Source organism: Pleurodeles waltl, chromosome 8, assembly GCF_031143425.1.
Source record: "Pleurodeles waltl isolate 20211129_DDA chromosome 8, aPleWal1.hap1.20221129, whole genome shotgun sequence".
Lineage (NCBI taxonomy): Eukaryota > Metazoa > Chordata > Amphibia > Caudata > Salamandridae > Pleurodeles > Pleurodeles waltl.
Genome location: NC_090447.1, coordinates 1,351,665,316 through 1,351,693,071, shown reverse-complemented (window position 1 = coordinate 1,351,693,071; position 27,756 = coordinate 1,351,665,316). Strand labels below are relative to the sequence as shown.

Here is a 27,756-nt window from a genome sequence, read left to right as displayed (position 1 = left end):
TTCCAATGGGCACAGCATCAGGGAAATCTTACTGACGTAGTTCAGATCTCGGAGAAGACTGCGGAAGATCTGCAGTGGTGGCTAGTGAACTGCGAGTGGGTCAAGGGCAGACCCCTCTCCCTTCCCCAACCAGATCTAACGGTAGTGACAGATGCGTCACTTCTGGGATGGGACGGCCATCTGGGGGAGGTGGCGATCAGAGGTCATTGGTCTCCGGCGGAATACGGGCTCCACATCAACTTGTTGGAGCTTCGGGCGATCCGGCTAGCATTAAAAACATTTCTTCCTGTTGTGAAAGGGAAGGTGGTGCAGGTGTTCACGGACAACACTACCGCAATGTGGTACTGCAACAAGCAGGGCGGTGTGGGGTCGTGGACCCTTTGTCAAGAGGCTTTACGTCTCTGGACTTGGCTGGAACAGCAGGGCATGACCCTGGTGGTTCAACACCTGGCAGGTTCTCTGAACGCCAGAGCAGACGAACTCAGCCGAAAATGCTTAGAGGACCACGAATGGTGTCTCCATCCGGAGGTGGCGCAAGGACTCTTTCAGCAGTGGGGAGAGCCTTGGTTAGATCTGTTCACCTCCGCAGAGAACGCACAATGTCAGCAGTTTTGCGCGTTGGAGTTTCCAAGGGGGCTATCGCTAGGCGACGCTTTTCGCCGCGAGTGGAGTTCAGGCCTCCTGTACGCCTTTCCGCCTATACCACTTCTGCCCAGAGTTCTCAAGAAAATCAAGAACGACCGGGCCCAAGTAATCCTTGTGGCTCCGGATTGGGCACGGAGAGTTTGGTATCCAGAGCTTCTCAAAATGAGCATCGGTCCTCCAATCAGGTTGCCTCTTCGGGAGGATCTTCTGTCGCAGCAGCAGGGGAAGGTTCTCCACCCGAACCTGTCAACTCTGCGCCTTCATGTGTTGAGATTGAGCGGCGACAGTTGATGGTTTTTGACCTCCCTCCCGAGGTCTGTGATGTCATTCTGGCAGCCAGGCGTCCCTCTACTAAGTCTATCTACGCCTGCCGTTGGAAACGTTTTGTTTCTTATTGTTCAGAGAGGTCTATTGATCCTCTTTCTTCTTCTCTGTCTAACATCCTTTTGTTTATTTTGTCTCTCGCCCAGCAGGGTTCCTCCTTGGGGACTCTCAAGGGCTATCTTGCAGCCTTATCGGCTTTTTTTCAGTTACCTGATCAACCATCTCTGTTTAAATCACCTATAGTACAGAGGTTTTTGAAAGGGCTTGTACATCTGTTCCCGCCTGTGCCTTTTGTTATGCCCCAGTGGGATCTTGATCTGGTTCTTACCTTCCTTATATGTGCTCCTTTCGAGCCCTTGCATAACTGTCCTCTCTGGCTGCTCACTATTAAGACAGCCTTTTTGGTGGCAATTACATCTGCCAGGAGAGTAAGTGAGCTGCAGGCTTTATCTTCTAAACCTCCTTATCTCATGATATATCCTGACAAGGTGGTGTTAAGAACTCGTCCCTCTTTCCTCCCCAAGGTGGTGACCCCTTTTCATCTTGGTCAAAGTATCACCCTGCCCACCTTCTTTGCACCACCGCATTCCTCTAAGGAAGAGGAGCGTCTCCATCGACTGGATCCAAAAAGAGCGTTATTGTTCTACCTTGACCGCACTAAAGAGTTCCGGGTGGACGACCAACTCTTTGTGGGGTACGTTGGTGCACAGAAGGGTCGGGCAGTACAGAAGCAATCCATTTCGCGCTGGGTCGTTCTCTGTATAAAAATATGCTACGCTTTGGCGAAGAAGCAGCATCCTGAGGGCTTGAGAGCTCATTCCACTAGGGGGAAAGCTGCTACCACTGCGTTAGCACGTGGTGTACCGGTGGTGGACATATGTCAGGCTGCAACGTGGGCTTCTTTACACACGTTTGCGAAGCACTACTGCCTGGACAGCCAGGTGAGGAGAGAGGGGCATTTTGCCCGTTCTGTCTTGCAGGACTTCCTTGTAAAAAAAAAAATAAAAAAAATCTCCTTCAGACCCGCCACCATTGGTTATAGCTTGGGTATCTATTCTAAGGTAAGGAAGCTGCAGCTAGAAGACTCTATCAGATGAACAAGTTACTTACCTTCGGTAACGAGGTATCTGGTAGAGACTCTATCTAGCTGCAGATTCCTTACACCCGCCCAAGCCTCCCCGCTCTGGGGAAATTTTTTCTCTTGTACATATGTGTGTGTGTGTGTATATATATATATATATATATATATATATATATATATATATATATATGTTTCATTTTGGCAACTTCTTGCCTTTCTTACAGGCATGATAGTGTTTTTCTCCAAACAGTCAAAGAGTTTAGTTTAGTTTTTAGAATTTATAGAGCGCATAGTTACCCAAGGGCATCCCAGCGCTAAAAGCAACGAAGATCACATGCAGGTAGGGGAACAAGAGTTAATTACGGAAAATAATAGTTTTAAGCTTTTTCCTGAAGAGTCGCTCCGAGGATTCATAGCGGAGCTCCAAGGGAAGGGCATTCCAAAGATGGGCAGCCTTACTGGAGAAGGAGTTGTTGCCCCAAGCTCTCTTAGACCGAGAGATGTGAACATACCTAAGAGAGGAAGATCGTAGATTCCTAGATGGAGTATGCAGGAAAATTCGTTTTCTTAAAAGAATTGGACCCTTACCATGTAGGGCCCTGTGAACAATACGGAGTGATTTAAAATGAATCCGCTCTTTGATGGGGAGCCAGTGAAGAGTAGAGATAGCCGATTTGGCAGAAGAATGTTTTGGTAAATGAGTAAGAAGCCTGGCAGCTGCATTTTGCACTCTCTGCAGCTTCTTTATAACGTAGAGCGGAGAACTAAGGAACAAGGAGTTTCCATAGTCAAGCCGAGAGAGGATTAGCGCTTGAATAAGAATTCTTCTAGCGATGGGAGGGAGAAGGGTGAGAATCTTCCTAAACATGCGTAGGAGACCGAAACAGGTAGAGGAGACTTTATTGGCTTGGGGATCCATGGTAAGCCGAGGGTCAAGCAACACACCCAGACTCTTAACTTGGGGTTTGGGAGGAGGAAGATTGCTGAAAGTATCTGAAAAAGATGGGAGATGGGAGAGGGAAGGCAGGGGGACCATTACCCAGGACCAAAACTTCTGACTTCCCATCATTAAATTTGAGTTTGGATTCAATCATCCAGTTAGTGATGTCACTCATACAGCGGGAGAGGTTATCCACAGACGAGTCTCCAGAGCTGGAGAGGGACACCACCAACTGCGTGTCGTTTGCATAGGTGACCAGTGAAAGGTTATGAGGGGCGATCAATTTGGCTAATGGTGACAGATAAACATTGAAAACAGTGGGACTAAGAGAGGAGCCCTGGGGGACTCCACATGTCAAAGGGAAAAAATCAGAGAAAAAGGTACGGTCCAAAACATGAAAGGATTTACCTTTGAGGAAGGAGGAAAACCAGGACAGGGAGGAGCCTCCTACCCCTATTTCTGATAGTCTGCAGCAAAGAAGATCGTGATCGACTGTGTCAAAGGCTGCACTCAGGTCAAGCAAGATAATGGCTACATGAGTCCCTTGATCTAAGAGCTGACGAGCCGACTCAGTTACAGTGAGAAGAGCTGACTCGGTGCTATGCAAAGCTCTAAAGCCCATTTGGGTGGGATGGAGGAGCTCATGGTTCTCAAGATAGCTAGTTAATTCAGAGTTAACATGCTTCTCAAGAATCTTGGCGGAGATAGGAAGGAGGGCAATAGGTCTATAATTTTCTGGTAAAGTGGGGTCAATTTTAGGTTTCTTCAAAAGAGGCTTAATAACAGCGTGTTTAAAAGACTGAGGGAGGGAGCCAGAGGATAGAGAGTTATTAAGAATTTTTGTAAGCAGAGGGACAATGGTGTCTGATACCCGTAAGAGAACAGAAGGAGGGGCAGGGTCCAAGGGAGAAGCAGATTTAATTTTGGACAGAAGGTTGTCGGTCATCACATCAGTGAGAAGGGAGAAAGTGGTTAATGAGACTCCTTCGAGGAGGGAGTCTATGTCCTTACAAATAGGGAGCAGATTCGTTGAAGCAGGGAACCCAGAGTATATACTGGTGAATTTATCTTGAAAATATGAGTCCAGTAGATTACTATGGGTAACGGAGGCTTCAGTCATGGGGCAGATATGGGGGGTGTAGCAAGTTCTTTGAAAATTTGAAAAATTTATTTCTGGGGACATGAGGAACTTTCTATTTTCCCACCATAGAATGTGGACTGAGCAATTTTAATATTGTGATGATATATTCTGATAGAATGTCTGTAGATATATCTGTTAGCGAGATTGTCGTTTTTACGCCACAGCCTCTCTAATTTTTTACAATTCTTCCTAAGTTCAAGAAGATGAGGAGAAAACCAGGGTTTGGATTTATGAGACAATAGAATTACTCTAGTTTTAACGGGTAGAATGGCATCCAGGGAGGATAAGATCCATTTATCAAATGAATCTGCCGATTCTGGGACAGGAAAGCAGTTGGTTTTATCAAGGGCCCGGAGGGCACTACGCCATTCCTCTGGGTCCAGTTTTGACCAAATACGCCCTGATGTTGTAGAGCTAAGGGGCTGTCCCTGAGTGGCATCATAAGGGAAGGTAAAGGATAGAAGGGAGTGATCAGTCCATATTAGTGGCAGAGGGGGGGCAGCCAACAGATTAGCAATGTTGCTAAAAATAAGATCTAGAGTATGGCCTTTCTGATGCGTAGGACCAATTGCGTGCTGAGTTAATTGGAGTGCTGAAAGGGAAGTTACTAATAGTTTGGCCGAGGGGCAGTCCAAGTTGTCAAGGTGAATGTTAAAATCTCCTAGAATAGTTAGGTTAGAGAAATTGCAAATATGGCTGGCTGCAATCTCCGGTAGGGTGTCCAGAAAGCGTGAGACAGGTCCGGGGGGTCGGTAAAGCAGGATTCCTGAAAAAGTGAAGGTGGAGGACAGATATAGTGAAAACATCAGGCTCTCGCAATCAGGGATGTCCAAAGGTAAAGTGGTGCATTTAATTGTAGTTTTGTGAATGATAGCTATTCCACCACCTCTGGCGACAGGTCTATCTAGATGTAACATAGAGTATGTGGAGGGCAGAGAATTGCAAATGTCTACTGTGGAATCCTCATCAAGCCAAGTTTCGGTAAGGAACAGTACATCGGGCAGGAGTTCTTCCAGGAGAGTATAGATGTTTAGGGAATGGGCTGGGAGGGATCGGCAGTTGAGCAGCATCATTCTGCCAAAGTGGGGGGGGGGGGCATCAAAAGACATCGATGGCAGAACAGTCCACCGACAATGTGGGCATGGGAGGAGGGAAAGGGGGCTTATATTGCTATAAAGGGAAGGGCAGGGGTTAGTGGTTCTAAGTGCCAGCAATTGTGAGGAGGAGTAGACTAACCTGATGGGGGGTGAGGAGGGCAGCATCTCTGGGCTCAGGGAGCTCCAGAGCGCGGACGGGCGCAGACGGGCTTGCCTTTGGCGCGCCAAAGGCAAGCCAGCTGCGCGGCCGGCGCCCGTCAGTCATTAAATACTGATGTGAGGCAGCCTCAGCCGGCTTAATGTGAAAGAGCTAGACCGCAAACCTGAAAAATGGCGGTCGAAAAAGTCCCAACCAGGAAGGAGGGGAGATCCAAGCAACCGGTAGCCACTGAACACGGGCTCCGGTGCTCGCAGTGAAAAATTAAAAGCACAGAACAATATTCAGTGATCAACAATAAAATTGAAAAGCCCAGAGTAGATTCTACAATTTAAAAAAGTTAAAAATGTTAAAACAGTGATTCAGAGCAATAACGCAATTTAATGGGAGCCTACTCGTAATGTTGCTTGCTGCGCGGCCGGCGCCCGTCAGTCATTAAATACTGACGTGAGGCAGCCTCAGCCGGCTTAATGTGAAAGAGCTAGACTGCAAACCTGAAAAATGGCGGTTGAAAAAGTCCCAACCAGGAAGGAGGGGAGATCCGAGCAACCGGTAGCCACTGAACACGGGCTTCGGTGTTCGCAGTGAAAAATTAAAAGCACAGAACAATATTCAGTGATCAACAATAAAATTGAAAAGCCCAGAGTAGATTCTACAATGTAAAAAAGTTAAAAATGTTAAAACAGTAATTCAGAGCAATAACGCAATTTAATGGGAGCCTACTCGTAATGTTGCTTGCTGCGCGGCCGGTGCCCGTCAGTCATTAAATACTGACGTGAGGCAGCCTCAGCCGGCTTAATGTGAAAGAGCTAGACCGCAAACCTGAAAAATGGCGGTTGAAAAAGTCCCAACCAGGAAGGAGGGGAGATCCGAGCAACCGGTAGCCACTGAACACGGGCTCCGGTGCTCGCAGTGAAAAATTAAAAGCACAGAACAATATTCAGTGATCAACAATAAAATTGAAAAGAGGTTAAAAGTGTATTGGTTGGTTCTTCCATGACTCTGTGCTTCTGGCGCGGGAAGTGTGGAAAAGAACTGACGTACTTGCGCTGAGACGGCGTCTATATAGACAACCGTGACGTCATAGACGACTCCAACGACGCTGACGACGCACGCAGAGCTAGTCGACGCACGCGGATCCGAATGACACCGTCCAACGGCGCGCGCGCAGGGTACTGCTCACAAAAAACTCCGGATTCGAAGCTGACGCCAGGGAATTCTAAGGTAAGGAATCTGCAGCTAGATAGAGCCTCTACCAGATACCTCGTTACCGAAGGTAAGTAACTTGTTCTTTGATACCAAACTTCCCAGTCGTCAGTGAAGCCGTCATGGAGCTGTGGAGTTCGCAGTGACAAACTCCCAGCCCAAATACTCAATATGGCCACACTGCACTTACAATGTCTAAGAATGGACTTAAACACTCTAGGGGCATATTGCTCATGCAGCTATGCCCTCACCTGTGGTATAGTGCACTCTGCTTTAGGGTTGTAAGATCTGCTAGAGGAATGACTTCCCTTTGCCACATGCAGTGGTTTGTGGGAATGGCTCCAAGAAAAGGATGCAATATCGACCTTACCTTTTTCTCTCCATCAACACACAATCTGCAATAGCAGTGTGCATGTATTTTATTAGGGGTCCCTTAGGGTGGCATAATACATGCTACAGTCCTTAGAGACCCTTCCTGGCCACAGGGCTCTTGGTACCACTGGTACCCCTTACAAGGGACTTAGCTGTGTGCGAGCGGTGTGCCAATTGTGGAAGCAATGGTACAGTTTAGGTAAAGAACAGAGGTGCTGGGGCCTGGTTAGCAGGATCCCAGCACACACTCAGTCAAGTTGCACAGAATAACTGAGTTTATAAAAACTAAGGTTCCATCAAATTAGTCTGACAGTCTCAGCCATAGGTCATCATCACGTACCTCAACAACCTGATAACCTTCGGCAAGCCTACCAAACACCTCCACTCAGACTGAATCGTATTCGCACACCACCCTCTCCCCGCATACTCAGAACCAGATTCTGCCTTCTCCTACCTCACTAGTAAAGCCTGGAATGGGCTGCCCCTGTACATCAAAGTCGCCTCCTCAGTCCTGGAACTCCGCAACAAACTGAAGACCTAGCTATTCATCTAACCCTGACCCTGGCTTCTGTTTCAGAGTCAGGACACACTCCCGGGTAGTTTTGCACTTTACAAATAAACATAGCATAACAGAATACAAAGCAGCACAACAACATAACATAACCAGACAATATAATAATGTTATACAACATAGCATATCAACATCATTCAACAACATAACATAATGATATAACATAACATAGTATACACAACGTAACACAACATAAGACAGCAATATAACAACATACCATATAACATAATACAACATAACAATATAACATATCAGTATAACATATCAATTAAACATAGCATAACATAACAAAATAACATAGCAGCATAGCATAGTAATATAACATACATAATAACAAAACATCATACCATAATAACCGCATAACATAGAATCATAACATAGCACACTGCTGTACCTTAATGTTTCTCTGAAAAGTATCCTTCACCATCATTCTAATCAAACAAGTATACTCACGAGTTCCCTATATCTATAATGTAGGTGAATCTTCATTAATGGATTTCATATAAGCACTCAATATCTACTGTGCAGAAAATGTTCCCAAATATTGGTGAAGGTCTGTAACTGGCCATTAAATGTGCAAATGCCCCAGCATCTCTGTTTCCTTATACCACTCATCTCGCTCTTTTGGAGCATGCCTGCCATTTGTGCAGTATACACAGTTTTGCCATTGCTACAGCCCTAAGAAACAACCTGTACTGGTGGTAGCAGGTCAGCCTTTCAGGTCTCCTCACAGATCTCAACAGCAGGTACAGTCCTTCTTCTGACTTCCACAAATGCAGTAGGGTTCTGAAAAGGGGGATCAGGGGTGCCACAGTTATGCCTGGAACTAGCCTGTGGATGAAGGTGATGTTTGGTCCCTCCCTAACAAATAGGGAACAAACTTCCTAGGGTAGCCCTGCCCACATCTGCAGCAGTTCTAGTGTGCCATATTGCAGACAATCCCACTGGTCCCTTCTCTACCTAAAACCAAGATGAAAGAACCTTCCTTCCCCCGTGCATAGCTTCTGTGCCCACCACAGAGGTGTGGCCAGGGAAATGTGCAAGCCTCTCCCCCTGTGGTCACTTCTAACGAGCTCTGAGGCAGCTCCTCTCCCACCGGGATTGGTGCTTGCCTGACTAGATGTACAAAAGAAGGCCCTCCCAGGTGTCAGCTAACATTTGCCTGTGGTAGTTAGGCCTCTTTGAAGTAAACTAGGTTCCTTGGCACAGCTCAGATGGTCATACTGCCAGAGAACATAACTCCTCCCCACATTTAAGGCCTTTTTCTCTCCTCTGGGAGTGTTCTCACTTCATACAGTACTATTCAGATCCTAGGTGACAGTTGGAAGCTCAGGCATATAGACTTCTAGAGGCATTAGGCAGGGAAAAGGTAACTTTCTAAAAGTACATTTCCAATAATATGTATTAGAAATCTAAATTTACCATTGAATTGGGCTTGTAATGAACTTTGTAGGTGTTTCCTAGGTGGAGATAGCATTATTAAATGCAATATTGCATCCCAATGCTTTTCTATGGAACAGCTACCCCTGCAACCGTAACAATAGTCTTTTGGGGCCTTATCACTGTGTGGCTATGTTAAACGTTTACATGTCCTACTGTACAAGCCATGCACTGTGCATGGCATGCGCATTAGCATTAAGGTGTACTTAGGGATGACTTATTAATAAATCAAAGAAGAGTTTAGGCCTATCAAAGTGGATTATTTTGACAGATCGAATTTGCAGTTTTTAAACTACATAAACAGGCTACAGTGGTTGGCTTGCACTCATGTTTGCACTGTCACTGTAGTGGGTGGCACAGTAGGTGCTGAAGTTCACTAGTGACATTTAACTTACAGGTCATGAGTAAACGTGGTATTAAATAGTAGGGACTTATAAGTATGTTAAATATATCACCTAGGAGTATACCCTATTCCAACATGTTTTAGGGGTCAGAACACGTGCTCTGGGGTCTGCTTAGCAGAGTCCCAGACAAAACAACAGCAGGATAAGTCCGCACAAATGTCAGTGATCATGCAAAAAGAGATATTTTCCTACAGTTAGTCAACTTTTAGGAAACTGAGCTAGAGTTCCCAACAGGCCCAGCTACTTAGGAGAGCGCTTCCTTTGCAGTGGTAGTCTGCAGTGCAGCAGCCCTTGACTTACAACTACTTATTGTAGAAACAAAATAAAACCTGCTAACAGAGATTTTCCATTCAAGGTCAGACTCTTTAGAATTGTTATTACCTTTTAATATGGCTCCTATAAACCCCTCAACAGTTAGGCAGTCAAAACCATGTTTGCCTGCCCCAGACGCCATACCGGACGCTGGACCATCTTGTGGTATAGACCACAGTAAGGAAACTTAACCCAAATGCTTTCCCTGCTGTGTGTCCAGATAGGGACTCCAAATGCACCAATGCAGTTATACTAGCCCTACACCACTAAATGTGTCCTGCCTCTTGGGCCAATACACACATGCTTTTTGGACGATGGCCAGCAAAAGTTTGCCAGCCCTCCCGGAGGAACTAAGGACAGCTTTTTCCCAGAGTGTTCAAAACGGCAAGATATAGCAAAGGACAGTCTACCTTCTGGCTTTGACACAACAGATTGTGTAGGCTGTGCCATGGGCACCGGCATGTGCTTTAATGATAAGCCTAGATGTGTGCAATTGATTTGTGGGAGATGTCCTGATGTTCCTAATGTCCCTGTCTTCCCCTGGCACAGTGACTCCCTAGCCACTTGCAGTACCAGACTAAGCTGATAGGTTGCAAGGTCCAATTTGTTCTCCTCGGATGGATAGACATTACTTCGTACCAGTGTGTACTACAGACTGTTCAAAGTCATGGTCCTGCACCTGAACCTTCGCAGTCCACACCTCAATGCACGTGGAGTGAACAATCTCTTTTTTTTGTTAAAAGATTGCTCGATTAAACTAAATACTAAAATAATTACATTTGTGACAGATGAGTATTTGTCATCCCTTTCAATAAATAAATGAGGGAACTATAACAAGATAGACAACAATATTAAAAAAGATGTAAAAAGGGACTTCTCCTTTAAGGGATTCTGCAACACGTGTATCTGATCGTGCCTTACAGTGGTAGTTACTTTATATGTCTTTATGGCTCCTTTACTTAGGATACCTGAGCACAAGATCTCTGTTTCTTTAGATTTTTCTAAAGAATGTTTTTTACAAGACAAAGGTTTTTGAATTTTACTTGACGTCTTTACATGCAACAGTGTTTTTCTAAACTTTTTACCAGGAATTGTAATTCATGATGTATACAAATATGGGTTTTCAGTCAGCCCTCTTCATCTATAGGTCTGTTATTTTGTCATTCACCTTTTTTTCATCCACTGAAGAATATAGCTTGGGGCGGTGGGTCAGCCCACTTCTGTCCTTGGGTAATATCACTGTGAGTGAAAACATTAACATTCTTCCCTTTCACAAGGAGCACGCACAAAGAAGTACCCTCCAGTGCCAGTGACAGGCAAGGTGTGCTCGTGTTCCTTTTTTTTTTGTGTAGATTGTTATGGGCCTGGTATCTTCCTCGATAATAAACTTGCAAATACCATAACTAACCAAATCAAGTACCTACCAAGCTAAAAGGCTGGCAGCAAACACCAGACCTATTGGCTTTATCAGGGATTGTTTCAGCATGTCTCTATTCCCCAGTAGGCCAAACATCATGACCACTCTGATGACATATCCTGCAGTTTTCCTAGGAGATATGTACCTGGACATTACACTGCTACTAATGCAGACATGGCACAGGTCACAATATATTCACCTATTTTCTCTAACTTTACTCCTGCCAGAGTTTCCCCTAATGGGTGGACATATTCTGTTGAACCTGTCAGCCTTAGGGTAGTCTTCCTTCAAGTGTTTTGCCTCACTTATCCCTGTTTTTTTATCTCGTTTTTGTTGGTCTTCGAACTCTGTACACTTTACCACTGCTAACGAGTGGTAAAGTCTGTGTACTCTCTCTTTTAAACATGGTGAAACTGGCTTACAATCAATTGCCCATTTAATTTACCTGTAAGTCCCTAGTAAAGTGTTAATGCATGTACCCAGGGCCTGTAAATTAAATGCTACTAGTTGGTTTGCAGCACTCACTGTGCCACCCACCTACCTAGCCCTTTAAACATGTCTCAGGCCTGCCATTGCAGTCTTTGTGTGCAGTTTACACTGATATTTCGACCCGGCAAAATAAACCTTTTGTCAGGCTTACACCTTCCTTTTTGATAAACACAAGTCACCCCTAGCATAGACCCTAAACAACTCATAGGGCGCGGTGCAGTGTATTTACAAAGTTAACATGTACTGTTCACTTTAACACTTCCTGGTAGTGAAAAACTCTTAAATTCATTTTTCACTACTGCAAGGCCTGCCTCCTTCATAGAATAACATTAGGTAAATTTATTGCGTTTAATAAGTGATAGCTTTCAATAGCGAGCAGGTAGGAATGTCAAGTTTGGTGTCAAAAGAATTGTTATTTAAAACCATCTTTAATGATAATTTTAAGTCAGAATTCTTAAAATGACACTTTGAGAAGGTTGGCAATTTCTTGTCCCATCTATTTGGTGCCACTAGTCTTTATCCTGGATCACATGCCTAGGTGTAGCTGGCTGGTGATATTTGTATATTTCTCCCAGACATCAAGACAAAAAGGCAATAGGTGTTGGCAGGATGGGCCGTCTCTGACTTCATGAGGGGGGAGGACCTGTCACCTACCACACTTGGACATCAAAAAGCCTCTGCCCAGCATACTCACAAAGGGTTTTGACACTAGTCTTTTGTGTCCCCAGACAAGCTGGGACCAGGGCAGGGAGGCAGGAATTTCCAAACACCTCTGGTGGTGGAAACCTCCAGAACCTTCCCCTACTTAGAAGTGGGCACAGAATATGAATATTGGAGCCTCAGACCCAATTCTTCAGTGCACCTCTGGACCTGTGGAAGATTCAGAAGGACGTCTGTGCTGCTGTGCAAGAAGGACTGCTACTCTTGTCCTGCTGCCTGAGAGAAGTGGACTGGAACAGCATCTTGAACCAAGGTCTACAAGAATGACTCAGAGGACTAGTTGGCTGTCCTCCTGATCAGAGCCTCTGGGACAGAAACCAACCATGACCCCAGCACCTGGAGTCTACTGGCTGTGAGTGTTGCCCGTCAGGTGGTGCTTCCCCGCTCCTGGACCCTTAGGACTCTTAGGAGTGGGCCCGAACGTGCTCTGCCAGCCCAGCTGTGTCCCTGTGAGCAGAACCGATGTGGCGTGACGCATCTTCTCGCAACTCCATTTTGGGACCGCCAGAGCACGAAGCATCTCTGATGCCAGAATTTGCATTGCATTCCGCAGTCTCCTCTGAACTGCCTCTGTGCGATGTATCCTCAACACAGACCTTCGCATCGTAAGTCCCTCGTTGGGATCCCCTATGACAATGCAGGACTTTGCATCATAGCCACGCAACTTCTTCGGAACTGCTGGTGTGCAACACAGCTTCAACACAGGTCTTCACATCCCAAGTCCCTCGTCAGTGGCATCCATGAGAATGACGCAGGGTTCTGCATCACAGCTCCGCAGCTTCCTCAAAATTTTCACTGCGTGAAGCATCCTCAGCACGGGATCTTCCAATAATCCACAACCAGGATTTAAAATACTTTCTTCAGAGGACCTAACTTGGTCCCTGTATCCAGTCAGAGGGCCATCTCAGTCAGCGCTGAACTTGTATGTTTGTGTCGGTTCAGCGCAGTCAGATAACCACAGTTGCCACTTTGTGCTTCTAGGCACTATTTTCACTTAAATCTTTAAAACTGCATATTTCAGGTTTTACTGATTGGATTTTTGTTTTTTTTGGGCTCAAATAATTTGTTAAAATTGACTCTTATTTTTCTAAATTGGTGTGGAAGTTTCAAGTTTTGTGTTTTCACATTATACTGTTTGAAGTGCTGCCTAAATACTTTACTCATTGCCTCTAAGTTGCCACTGACTGCTTGTGCCAGACTACCAGAGGATTAAGTGCAGGTTAATTTGGGATTTGCTTTTGCCTTCACAATGACTGAAATTCTGGTGGCTGCTTGAGCAAGGTTCCACCCTCCTCAGCCAATTTTCTAACATATTCCCTGATGTTTCAACCCGAAGCCCTTCAAAACTTACCATGACAACTCCTACTCATGCCAAGAGACAGATGAAACAACACAGCACAAGTCAGTCTCAAGAACGATGCTACCTCTTGTTCCAGGGTTTTTGCAGCAGCCATGAATCTATTCCTTACTCTAGATTTGGCTAAACCTACAACGCTGAGGTTTCTCAAGATGTGCAGGTCTTCTGACCATGATTAACTTTACTGAAGATGGATGTTTTTCTTGATGTCAGGTCTTCCACCAGAGTCAGTAATTATAGGAGCTGGTAGAAAAGGACATGCAGCTATTCCCTTGTGAGCTGTGCCACCAAATAAAAACGTATAAACATGAATCTGAGTTCCCTGGAAGACCTGTGTCTGAACAGCAGTCACCATGAAAACAGCTTGTGCTAAAACCCCCTTGGGCCACTATGACTATTCATTATCGGGTCATTTCAGAGTTTTACATTGCAATTCTGAGAGACTATGGTGAGGCCTTCTTTGAAATCCTTAACAAAGGTATGTTGGTTTGAGGCCAAATGATTAGTTCTGTGGCAGATTTCCCAGCAGTTGCAGTTCAATAGTTTTGCAGTGGTCTGGCCCAGAGAAGATTGAAATAAGATACCTAGCAAAATATTTTGCATCTTCCATTTTCAGGGATATTGGTAGTTAGCACAGTGGTTCTGACAATGATGTAATCAGACACTCAAGGCTATGGTCCTTAAACAAGAATAGAGAATATTTTGGGCAGTTAGTGACAGTTGTGGAGCTCATGTTGCTGTACCCAGTCTTCAGACAGAAAAAGGATAAAACGTCTTAAGCGTTCAGGTGTGGTGAGCACAGGTATGGAATTACCTCCCACCAGTGATCAGATTAAAACCATACCTTGAACTATTCAAAAGCAGAAACAAATTCCTGTTTCAATAACACTTTTGAGTGTGAACTGTTCCCTGATCAATTATAAAAAAAATAAGCTGATACCCTGGTGATTATCTTAACGACTCTTCTGCTGCCGCACATTGGCATTGAGTGTGATGGATAGTACCAACTTGTTGTTGACCTGGGTTAGTTTGGTAATTGTACATTAGTATGTAATGACTTTGATTTATTTTGAAAACCACTAAACACCTCTTTTAGACACCCTGAGCAGCCATGCCAACAAAGAAGACTTACAACAGAAATAATAGGACAACATATTTCTAGTCTGCCCTGTTTGGGAAGCATATAGAAAGTTTTACAAGTCTGGCAGAAGCTGAAAAGAGACACATATTTTCTCAATGTTGTGCAAATTGGGTAATCTCTGAAGTTCACCTTGTAGCATCCCATTACAAAGGTTGTCTCTATTTGACTGAAAGAAGATAATCAGTTCTTCCTGAAAGCAAGCAGTGTGCCCAGTGCCTCTTCACCAAAAGAACAGCAAATCTGCTGCTGTTGTTTCTTGATTTTTGTCATACCTAGCTTACTGGTTGATGAATGCCTGATGCAATACCTGCTCCTTTGCAGCTGGGTTTACATCTCAAACCAGTCAATGTTAATCTTAGCTCAAGCCATCTTTGGCTTGGGAACAGATAAATAAGTTCTCCTCTCATCACATGTGTCTTTGGTGGCCCTTTTGTGCAAGTGCAATGGTCAAATTGATTGTCCTGTCCTTAAAAATCTATCTTAGCTACAATGGTCAACTGCTAATTCAGAGTTAGAAAAATCTTTTAGCATAAGTTGAAGCTGTGAGGAAAAACATTTTGTGATGGATTCCTGCATCACTGTCAACACTGCTCATCTCTGATGTTTTACTTGAAATATATGCTTATAATCTAGTAGCAAGAATATAATAAATATCTTGCCATTTGGCATATACGGTACAACAGCTAAACATTTGTGTATATGAGTTTTCAAGGTGATAAATAAAACACAAAGGTTAAGCAAATGATAAACACAAATATGAGTGTTCTAATAAATAAATATCTTTAACAACCGCATAAAAGCTCACTAATTTATGTTTATTTCCTTTTTTAAAAAGGATTTACAGAAATCTGTTCGAGATCATATTCCATCATGGATTGAGCAAGAGCGCAGTTATGCGGTGGCCCTGTTAAAGGTATGCTGCTTTATCTTAAACAGTTTTGCCATTTCTATTCTTACCATATGTTTACAAATGTAATGTGTTGCAGGTCACCATGTTTTGTTTAGTTATTAAACTCATATGCACCTAATCTTTCAGGCCTCATTACCATCTCTCTACCAAGCAATCAGCCTTGATGATGCAAATCTTTGGAATCATTTTTCACGGAGCTCAACATGTGAACAAGACTTTCCACATCATCTTTTGAAGAAGCTATCCCTCTTTCAGCAGGTAGGTGTTATGATATCAATACCTTAGCATAACTGAGGCCTATTTTGTAGAATAGTTGTTATTGGAAAACATTTTAAGTTAGGGCAGTGTTCCAAAATGTGTCATCTTTGAGAATTATGGTAATGTTACTGTAGAAGGAAGCACATTTGTTCTGATACAGACTTTCAACTGCAGATTCCTCACCTTGTGAATATCTCCATGCGTTAGACTGGATCTGGATTCCTTTTTCATTTGAGCTATTCTGGACATGGTGGTATTTCGAGCTATACCTCTTCCCAGCGAGTCCAGGACATTTGGGCCATGTTTCAGCCTGCTGCTTGTATTCTGGTGAGGGTGACACTGAGATTCATGGGTCACTTGGGCTCCTGCAGCCTGCTTGTGGATCATGCCAGGTGGCACATGCAGGCTCTGCAGTCTATTTGAAGTCTTATTGGGCTCAACACCAATAAAGGCTGTCATGTGCTATTCAGGTGTTGGAGAAGACTGCAAGCAATCTGCAGTGGTTTCTGCTAGACTGCAGTTGGACCAGCGGCAGACCCCTCTCCCTGTCTGACCCACATGTGATGGTTGTGACAAGTGCATTGCTACTGGGTTGGGGAGGTGATATTGGAGAGCTGAGCGCAAAGTCCTCTGGTCTCCGGCAGAAGCTCGACTTCACATAAGTATGTTAGAGTTTTGAGCAACCCATTTGGCTTTAAAAGCTTTCCTCCCAAAGTTCAAGGGGGAATGGGTACAGATACTTATGGACAATACGACATCCATGTGGTATTGCAACAAACAGGGTGAAGGAGGGCCATGGGTTCTGTACCTGGAAGCTGTCTATGGAAATGGCTGTACAATCAGAGCATATCTCCGGTTGTCCATCACTTATTAGGATCTTTAAACTTCAGAGTGGACAAACTTAGTCTGCGATGCCTAGCAGATCACAAATGGCATTAATGCTAGGCGGTAGCACAGGGCATCTTCTAGCAATGGGACGAACTCTGGCTCAGTCTATTTGCCACCGCAGAGAATGTGCTGTGCTCAGAACTTTGTGCATTGGAGTCCTCTCCAGGAGACCCCTTTCACCTGCATTGGGACTTGGGGCTCCTATATGCTAGCCACCTCTATTTCACCTGCCCAAAGTGCTCAAGAAGATTAAAGGAGACCTGGCCCAAATCATCATAGTGGCTCTTGACTGGGCCATGAGAGTGTGGTACCCCAAACTGCTGGCCGTGAGCATCAGTCCTCCAATTCGGCTGCCTCTTCGGGAGGATCTCCTGTCGCAGCAACAAGGTCAGGTTCTTTACCCAAACCTGAATAGTTTTCACCACCATGCTTAGAGATTAAGCGGCGGCAGTTAATGACATATGATCTCCCTTCCGAAGTAGTCGAAGTAATTCTTGCAGCCAGGTTTCCATCTACAAAAACTTTTTATAATAGACCTGGAAAGTAGTTTGTGATGTGGGGTTCCTCCTATCATATTTACCCTTTACCATATTCTCTTTCTGATATTTATTTGTTTTATCACTGGCTCATCTAGGCCTTGCTGTGACCACAGTTAAAGGTTATTTAGAGGTCTTTTTGGATTTCTTATGTTTAGCAGATCAATGGTCCCTTTTCTAAATCACCTATTGTGATGCAGTTTTTTTAAGGAATTGATCAACGTTTCCTCCTGTTCTATTTATAAATCCACAGTGAAATGTGAGTTTAGTTCTGACTTATTTAATGTGTTTATCTTTTGAGCCTGTACACAGTTGTTCTTTATAGTTGTTGACTCTGAAAACAGCGTTCCTTATGGCCATTGCTTCTGCTAGATAATTGAGTGACCTTCAGGCTTAGTCATCAGCGTCATCCTATGTTTCCTTGTTTCCTGATAAGGTAGTCCTGCAAAAAAGGGTAGCATTCCTTCCTAACGGGTTTTCGGCCTTTCATATCGGACAATCTATCACTTTATCATCTTTTTATGCACCACCCTATCCTACACAGGAAGAAGAACATGTACATTGTCTAGATCTTAAGAGAGCTCCGAATTTTTATCTAGAGAGAACTAGGGAATTCACTCAGGATGAACAACCTTTTGTCAGGTTCTCTGGAGTCAAAAAGAGTAAGGTAGTGCAAAAGAGGACTATCTCTAGATAGATAGTCTTATGAATTAAGATCTGTTATGGACTAGGTCGGAACTACCACCTAAAGGGCTGTGTGCACACTCCACTTGAGCAAAAGCTGGTACAACAGCATTAGATCGAGGTGTAACATTTTTGGATATTTGCCACACTGTGACATGGGCATTCTTGCACACATTTACCAGGCATTATAGCCTATATATTCAAGCCCAGTCTGTTATGCAGGATGTTTTGGTTTTAACCATTCCACAGACTCACTACGTGGGAGGTACTGCTCTGGTATTTGTTCAAAAGGTAAGGAATCTGTGGTTAGAAGTCTCTATTAGGAGAACAAGTTACTTAACTTCAATAACACCTTTTCTGGTTGAGACTCTATCTAACTATAGACTCATTACCTACCCTCCCACCTCCCCGTAATGTGGAGTGGTCTCATATAGAAGATTCTATTGGTAAAACAATTATATATATATGTGTGTGTATATATATATATATATATATACAGGGAGTGCAGAATTATTAGGCAAATGAGTATTTTGACCACATCATCCTCTTTATGCATGTTGTCTTACTCCAAGCTGTATAGGCTCGAAAGCCTACTACCAATTAAGCATATTAGGTGATGTGCATCTCTGTAATGAGAAGGGGTGTGGTCTAATGACATCAGCACCCTATATCAGGTGTGCATAATTATTAGGCAACTTCCTTTCCTTTGGCAAAATGGGTCAAAAGAAGGACTTGACAGGCTCAGAAAAGTCAAAAATAGTGAGATATCTTGCAGAGGGATGCAGCACTCTTAAAATTGCAAAGCTTCTGAAGCGTGATCATCGAACAATCAAGCGTTTCATTCAAAATAGTCAACAGGGTCGCAAGAAGCGTGTGGAAAAACCAAGGCGCAAAATAACTGCCCATGAACTGAGAAAAGTCAAGCGTGCAGCTGCCACGATGCCACTTGCCACCAGTTTGGCCATATTTCAGAGCTGCAACATCACTGGAGTGCCCAAAAGCACAAGGTGTGCAATACTCAGAGACATGGCCAAGGTAAGAAAGGCTGAAAGACGACCACCACTGAACAAGACACACAAGCTGAAACGTCAAGACTGGGCCAAGAAATATCTCAAGACTGATTTTTCTAAGGTTTTATGGACTGATGAAATGAGAGTGAGTCTTGATGGGCCAGATGAATGGGCCCGTGGCTGGATTGGTAAAGGGCAGAGAGCTCCAGTCCGACTCAGACGCCAGCAAGGTGGAGGTGGAGTACTGGTTTGGGCTGGTATCATCAAAGATGAGCTTGTGGGGCCTTTTCGGGTTGAGGATGGAGTCAAGCTCAACTCCCAGTCCTACTGCCAGTTCCTGGAAGACACCTTCTTCAAGCAGTGGTACAGGAAGAAGTCTGCATCCTTCAAGAAAAACATGATTTTCATGCAGGACAATGCTCCATCACACGCGTCCAAGTACTCCACAGCGTGGCTGGCAAGAAAGGGTATAAAAGAAGGAAATCTAATGACATGGCCTCCTTGTTCACCTGATCTGAACCCCATTGAGAACCTGTGGTCCATCATCAAATGTGAGATTTACAAGGAGGGAAAACAGTACACCTCTCTGAACAGTGTCTGGGAGGCTGTGGTTGCTGCTGCACGCAATGTTGATGGTGAACAGATCAAAACACTGACAGAATCCATGGATGGCAGGCTTTTGAGTGTCCTTGCAAAGAAAGGTGGCTATATTGGTCACTGATTTGTTTTTGTTTTGTTTTTGAATGTCAGAAATGTATATTTGTGAATGTTGAGATGTTATATTGGTTTCACTGGTAATAATAAATAATTGAAATGGGTATATATTTTTTTTTGTTAAGTTGCCTAATAATTATGCACAGTAATAGTCACCTGCACACACAGATATCCCCCTAACATAGCTAAAACTAAAAACAAACTAAAAACTACTTCCAAAAATATTCAGCTTTGATATTAATGAGTTTTTTGGGTTCATTGAGAACATGGTTGTTGTTCAATAATAAAATTAATCCTCTAAAATACAACTTGCCTAATAATTCTGCACTCCCTGTATATATATCAATGTCACTAATGCACGAAACGGAGTAGCACATGGAGCAATGACATCATATTATGCCACCTGTCGACTTTGGAGGACATTGCTATGCAAAAGTTTCCTGATCCAGTTTGACACCTGGAGGTATTTAAAAGGTGAGGATTATGCGGTTAGGTAGAGTCTCTACCAGAAACGGTGTTACCAAAGTTAAGTTACTTGTTCTTTGACTTGTTACATAGTGGGGAATGTCATTATCGGGTGTTCTTTGTAGTGTCGTCATTACTTATCAGTCATGTGAGCAATATAGAGTATTAATTTAACTAGCATTGTAGTTATAGACATTAGAGTTGACGGGGAAATATATACACAAATATGTGATTATTTAGTGCCTGATCATGAAACCTTTCATGTCTGTAAATTACAGTGTCTAGTACAGTAAATTGCATTTAGGGTTATTTCCAAATACTTATTCACACCAACAGGATTTGAGGACTTTTCCTATGCCAAATACTACTTCTGCAAATAGAAATCTGCCAACATCACAAGTTGTATTGTGTTGTAAGCAGAGGTTGAAGTGGGTGAGATCAGAAGGGCATGACGTGCGCATAGCTTTTTTGATTTATGCAAAACCGTTCCCCTACTTTTCATAAAAAGACGCCCATCCCGGACGGTTAAATCTGATAGGCTGAAGTGTCATTCAATGAGTTTTCTGTGCTGTGAAACTGAAGCCGGGCAGAGAGCTAAACAAGCCTTCCTGCCAGGGTGCCTTCTTGCCTGAAAGAAATGCAAATATGCGCTATGAGTTAGTATTTAAATGTAAAGGGTAAACTGTAAATGTAAAGGATGCTTAGGAGTCAGTACTGGCTTTAATTGATCGAATCACTCGAAGCTTTGCGATGATGAAGATGCATTCTTTTTGAGCGGTAATGCAAAGAATTAACAACAAAGCTGTGAAGTGCTTTCTTTGAATTATGATTGTATTTCTTTCTTACTACCCCTGAAGGTCTTGAAGGGACAGCAATTTAAAATAAATTGCATTACTTACAGTCTGGGTATTACTAAAATCTTTTTTTGAAAGCACCTATTAGACCTGACAGCCTTCGGGTGGTCACCCTCAACTTTTTGCCTGCCGTCCTCCACTTTTTGGCACTGTTTTTGCTGGTTTTCGGACTCTGCACACTTTACCACTGCTAACCAGTGCTAAAGTGCATATGCTCTCTCCCTTAAAACATGGTGACATTGGCTCATACCCAATTGGCTTATTTAATTTACTTATAAGTTCCTAGTAAAGGTGCACTACATGTGCCCAGGGCCTGTAGATTAAATGCTACTAGTGGGCCTGCAGCACTGATTGTGCCACCCACATAAGTAGCCCCCTCACCATGTCCCAGGCCTGCCATTGCAACGCCTGTGTGTGCAGTTTCACTGCCAATTCGACTTGGCATTTAAACGTACTTGCCAAGCCTTAAACTCCCCTTTTTCTACATATAAGTCACCCCTAAGGTAGGTACTACGAAGCCCATAGGACAGGATGCTATGTAGGGAAAAGACAGGACATGTACCTGTGTAGTTAATATGTCCTGGTAGTGTAACACTCCTAAATTCATGTTACACTGCTGTGAGGCCTGCTCCTTTTATGGGCTAACATTAGGGCTACCCTCATATACTGTTTGAGTGGTAGAGTCTGATCTGAAAGGACTAACCAGGTCATATTTAGTATGGCCAGAATGGCAATACAAAATCCTGCTGACTGGCGAAGTTGGATTTAATATTACTATTCTAGAAAGTGAGCATTTCTATGCACTTAAATCCTTCCGTGCCTTACAATCCACGTCTGGCTGGGTTAGTTGACAGCTCCCTTGTGCATTTCACTCAGACAACCCCAAACACAGGATGCTCAGTCACACCTTCACACATTTGCATACTGAATGGGACTTCCTGGGCTAGGAGGGTGGAGGGCCTGACACTTACATGTCAAAGGTCAGTGGCCTGTGCTCACACAATGGACTGCCAAACCCCCTACTGGGACCCTGGCAGACAGGATGGAACTGAAAGGGGACCTTGTGCACTTCTAAGCCACTCTTTGAAGTCTCCCCCACTTCAAAGGCACATTTGGATATTTAAACAGGGCTTCTGACCCTACCAACTCAGACACTTCTGGACACTTCAAGATACTCCTTGGGACAGACACTTTGCCCCAGAACCTGCAACCTGTCAAGAGGAACTGCCTGGCTGCCCAAAAGACTCACCTGGACAGTTTTTCTGAGAAGGAATGCTGCCTTGCTGTTGCCCTGCTGCCTTGCTGCCCTCAGGCTCTGCTGAGAAGTGCTCTCCAAGGGCTTGGATTGAGCTTGCCTCCTGTTTTCTGAAGTCTCAGGAACAAAAAGTCTTAATCTCTGGAAATAACTCCTTGTGCGGTGAAGCATCGCTGTACAGCCTGCCAGAATCGACGCACAGCCTGCACTGCAGTGAGAAAATCACTGCATGCCGAACGACGCAGCCCGGCTCTCTGAGTGGAGATCGACGCAGCGCCAGCGTTGTGACTGGAACTTCGACGCACGGCCCACTTGATCAACGCATTGCTGAGCCAGAACGATGCAGCCGTGCTTCGCCCACCACATCGACGCAGCTCCTATGACTTTGTTCCGCACGTCCAGGATTTCTCTGCATCATCTCCGGGGTGTCCATAACCCGCAACCCGAAGAGGATCCAAGTCCGCGCGCTGGAGATCGACGCAAGGCCCTTGCTGCGTAGAAAATATAAACGCATCATCTGTGTGCGTCCGAAGAAACCGATGCACACCTCCCAGTTTTCCACGCATCTCCTCCTCTGTGGTCCTTTGTGGATAATTTAGACACAAACTAGGTACTTTGTGCTTACAAGAGCCACTTATTGCCTTTAAGAACTTAAGACTCTTTTTTTTATCATTTTCTAAAATGATATTTCAACATGTACTTGATCGTTTTGACCTTATTTTACTCAGATAAATATTCTATATTTTTATAAACCTGTGTGGTGTATTTTTGTGGTGTTTAAACTGTGTTATTGCATGATTTTTTTTGCACAAATACTTTACACATTGCCTTCTAAGTTAAGCTTCACTGCTCAGTGCCAAGCTACCAGAGGGTAGCCACTGGCTAAATTGGATTGTGTGTGTGTGACTTAACCTGACTAGAGTGAGAGTCCTTGCTTGGACAGGGGGTAACCTGACTGCCAACCAAAGACCCCATTTCTAACAGCTCCCTTTTATCGTAAACCTTTTTGCGCATTTGTTTGCACTATATTTTATTGTGTATAAAGCAAGTTTAAACAGTTTACATATTCACAGTGCTTTTTGTCACAGGCTGTGACATTGCAGCACTAAAAATACAGAAGTTACTACTCTCTTGCACCAACCAAGATTTAATTCTGTGGCTTTATGGTTACACACAGATCTCTGCAGTGCATTAACTAAGAGATGTTTCATAATGTACTAAAGTGTATTTTTCACTGGATAATGTTTTTTATTTTTCATTTAAGCTGCGCATTATTTTATATGTAGGTACCTAACAGTAAAGCACAAAAAAGTACAGAATATTTTGATTTTGTTTTAGCCACATCTTTGACTCTGCCCCCGCGCTCACTGACCCCACCCCCGTGGCATGCAGCATCACAGTTCCAATACTTCCTGTATGCAGTTCGACCTCTGGTTAAAAGTGTGAGGTTAAAGGTGACCCTTGGTTGTTTCTGTGATGAGCTGTTGGGACCTTGTAACCTTCAAGAAAGCTGTAAATAAGGTTGTTCACAGACATTAATTATGGCTTCTCATACCAATGTGTCCACTGAATATTAGGGTGAAAGAGAACGTTGGCTTGAGTGTTAACAACTGGGTGTAAGGGAAACCTTTTTCTGCACTGAAAAATATGTTTCATTTGGATAAAAACAGAAATACGTAATACTGTCCATTTGCATCCTTGAATTTAAACCAAAGCCTGTGATTTTAGGGTTAAATATTTGCACAAAAATGTATAATTTTCAAAGTGCATTCAAAATCTTATTTTTTTAAAATAAATTCCTAAAGAATGACTATGAGCACATGGCTTAACTAGGCATTTAGGTATTGTGCCTATTGAGACAGTCCTCTGGTTTTAAGAGCTTTTTTGCATTCATGTAGATCTCGAAATGCCAGCAAAACCATGACTTGTTCAGTGATTTAAAATATTACATATAATGTAAATCTTGAAATAAAGAAATCATGTGAAATTAAATACATTTTAATTTAGAGACTTTAAGGAACTCTTTCAATGATTTAGAGGCTAAAATAGTAGTGTTCAACCTGCCAAACACTGTGTAACATATGGGAGGAAGATACATTTAGTTGCAAAAGACGATATATGATGTTTTATTTAGATCTAAGTATACTGCATCCCGGCCAGCGTGTGGGTAACTGATAGTAAACGTGTAGGATTTTATTTTAATCAAATATTCTGTTTCCATATCATTTTCCATTCAGAAAGTGGTGTTGATATGTGTGGTTTTTAATCTAATCTTAAAATTCTTGTATGGTTAAATAACGCCACCTGATGCATGCTACAGTACTTGCTTAGTCATGCATTGTTGAGCTTCAGCAGGCAATGTTCTGCATGGCCTAGACAACCCTTTTATTCCAGTGCATTACTTTTAAGTGCAGTGTTTCTGAAACCTGAACAAGTCTTTCTGTAAGTGAAGCAGGATGCTGTGAAAGCACTTACAACAATGTTAACTACTGAGGTAAGATTTGAAAACTACATTACAAAGACATTGCTAGTGTATTCCTATTGAGAATCAGCAATGGTGTTTTTATACAGTGCTGAATCTCAATCTATGCATGATGTTTTGCAGAAGTCCCACATGTTTAAAAGGAAATTGCATTTAATTGTGAAGGTAAAACTTATGATAGTAGTCCTTTTCTCTTCAAACCTCTAAGAAAACACTTAGGTAAGCACCAAGAAAGCAATGAGCTTTGACTATTTTTATCAACTAACTTGAAATCTCTAAGGTATAAACTTGAAAAGAAAATAATCATATGTCAGTAGAACCCAAATATAGGTATTAGCTCACAATATCTAATGAAGATGCCCTTGCTGGATATATATCAAAGTCATATGTTTTGTACTAACAAACCAAAGGCTATTTTCTTTTGAGGTTTTCCCTCTGGGATCCTTAAGACATGGGTTTCCATTTTATTTGTGCATCTGCTTCAAATACATGTATTTCAGGTGCTGATTGTTTGGCAAAAAAGGAATCTCACACCAGGCGACCTTGCTTCAAAGTGTGTTAGCCTCATCTTGCCTGTTGATATCTGCTTTTCTCTTTTGTCCCTTTAGCATGTCATTTGTAGTCTGATACACTATCACTATAAATGTCTTGGCTAAGTGGTCATTTGCAAAAGCTATTTATTTGAAGAGGTTTTAATGTAAGGACAATTCCTTCCATAAGCCCGGTCCCATCACTGTTTAGATATAGATGCCATCTGGTGTAGTATTTTCAGGCGCAAACAACCTAAATTCCTAAAATACCTTCTGAAGGCTAAGTCCTCACTGGAGAACCAATATTTGTAGATGGATCTTTGAATTTACATTGTTGAACTATTGTTTTGGTTTGGAATTAGCATTCACTAGTACCAATAGATCTGGAGCCTGAGAAGTGGAGCATCTGTAACAGAGCTTGCAGGACTAGAGCATGCTCTAAGACTAAGTGAGAAACTCAATGACTCTAGTGAGCAGGCAGTAACAGCTGTAGAGAAGTGAAGAACAACTCAGTAGCTACTTTGATACTGAAGGACCAGAAAACATCTGCCCACAAAGAGTAGGCCTCATACCAGCAATGATGATTTGATCAGTCTAATGTAGCACATATGCTGGCAGTCACAATGCAGTGGTCTACAAACATCATGATTCTATCCCAAAGGCCACCCTCCAGAAAATAAGTGCAAGTTAAAGAAATGGAACAAGGACAAAGCACACAGGATCAGTGTGGAGGTGTGATTGCTTGCTGACATCAAGAGGGTTCAATACAAAAAAGGATGTGCTCTGTGCAGATGCAGGTATGACTTATGGCACTCTGGGATGGCATACTATGTTTTTCTGCACACTTTCAAGGTCTCGGGACTGTGTCAGGAGTAGAGGAAGGGTGAGGACGAGGATGAGTCCTAGCAAGGCTTCTAGCACAATAATAATAATAATCCCTCCCCCTAACATGATAGTTTCTTATCCTCCAATTACATACTTGTTGGTGTTGGGATAGGAGGGACATTTTCCCTTCCTGCTTTCAAATATAACAGATTCTTGTTCAACTGCCCCCTTTGTTGTTTGTCAAAGACATGAATGATTTGAGTGACTGCAACATAAAAATATATATATTTTTTTTCTTGTCGAAAACATGCACAGCGTGATGTTCTTTCCTGGCAAGGAACCACCAGTTTTTCACTCTATACTCAAACTGGAACCTTGAATCATTCACATTGAGAGATTGCAGTTCAGATTGAAATGAGAAAGGGTGTGCGCTTAGTTTTTTTTTGTTCTAATAAACTTTATTGACTTTCTCAAGAACAAGAGCTATCCGCAAAATGGTTACCATACAATGGGGGTCATTACGACCCGGGCGGTCGGTGATAATATGGCGGTAAGCCAACCCGCCAATGTACCACTCCGACCGCCATGGCGGTGACAGCCGCCGGGCTGGAGATATCTATCTCCAGCCCGGCGGCCGTCACTTTTCTGCCTGCGGGATTATGACCCCGCCTACTGCCATGGTTTTCGTGGCTTCCTTAACGCCACAAAAACCATGGCGGTAGGCACTATCAGTGACAGGGGTCCCCCCCTTTCCAGTTAGTCCCCCCACCCCTAACTCCCCCTACATTCACACACCCCCTTCACAGACACACGCATACACACACCCATTCCCACATACATCCATTCACACACACACATCTGCATACACTTTAAAAACATACAACCGGATATGCATTCCCAACATACACGCCCTCACATCTCCATACATGCACACACGCATTCAACATGCAACACACCCGCATTCAAGCACACACAAACATTCACACCCACACACACCCACACACACCCACACACACACACACAAAACACCCCCAACCCCCTCCTCTGTCGAAGACCTGACTTACCTGGAGTCCTCCTGGCAGGAGACGGGACGGGGCGCTGCTGCCAGCAGCAGCGTCTGCTAGCAGAACACCGCCAAGCTGTATTATTTCTCATAATACGTCTAGAGGCGGTCTACTCGGGTTACGCCACCTTACCACCGGTGGGCGGTAATCCAGCTGTGGTCATAATACGTCGGGCGGCTGGTAGCCGCGCCAACGGTCTTTTGGCGGACGTTGCCATGGCTGTAGGCAGTTTTTACCACCAATGTCATAATTAGGGCCAATTTGTTGTGGTAGGAAATGTGTAGATGTTTACACACCTAGGTATGTAAATAGTGCCACCTATTTTAATATGGTAAATATACTTTTATTTTTAATCAGGCAGTCATTCTTTTTGAAAGAGTGCAAAGTTTTTTTAACCGTTTTAAGGAATTAGAAACATGGCTAGCTTTGCTATAAATCCATGTATGCTACACGTTTGTGTAAAACAC

At 43.5% G+C, this 27,756-nt stretch overlaps 1 protein-coding gene across 2 annotated transcripts in view; it reads left to right on the top strand.

Annotated features, from left to right (window-relative positions):
* Positions 1-27,756, top strand: part of DYNC2H1 (dynein cytoplasmic 2 heavy chain 1) — a 1,541,159-nt gene that overhangs the window by 1,097,736 nt on the left and 415,667 nt on the right. For both annotated transcript variants that reach the window (XM_069202358.1, XM_069202357.1), the window contains 2 exons: positions 15,650-15,727; positions 15,851-15,982. In XM_069202358.1, coding sequence (XP_069058459.1) covers positions 15,650-15,727; positions 15,851-15,982 — 210 coding nt within the window. The remainder of the gene's footprint in view (positions 1-15,649; positions 15,728-15,850; positions 15,983-27,756) is intronic.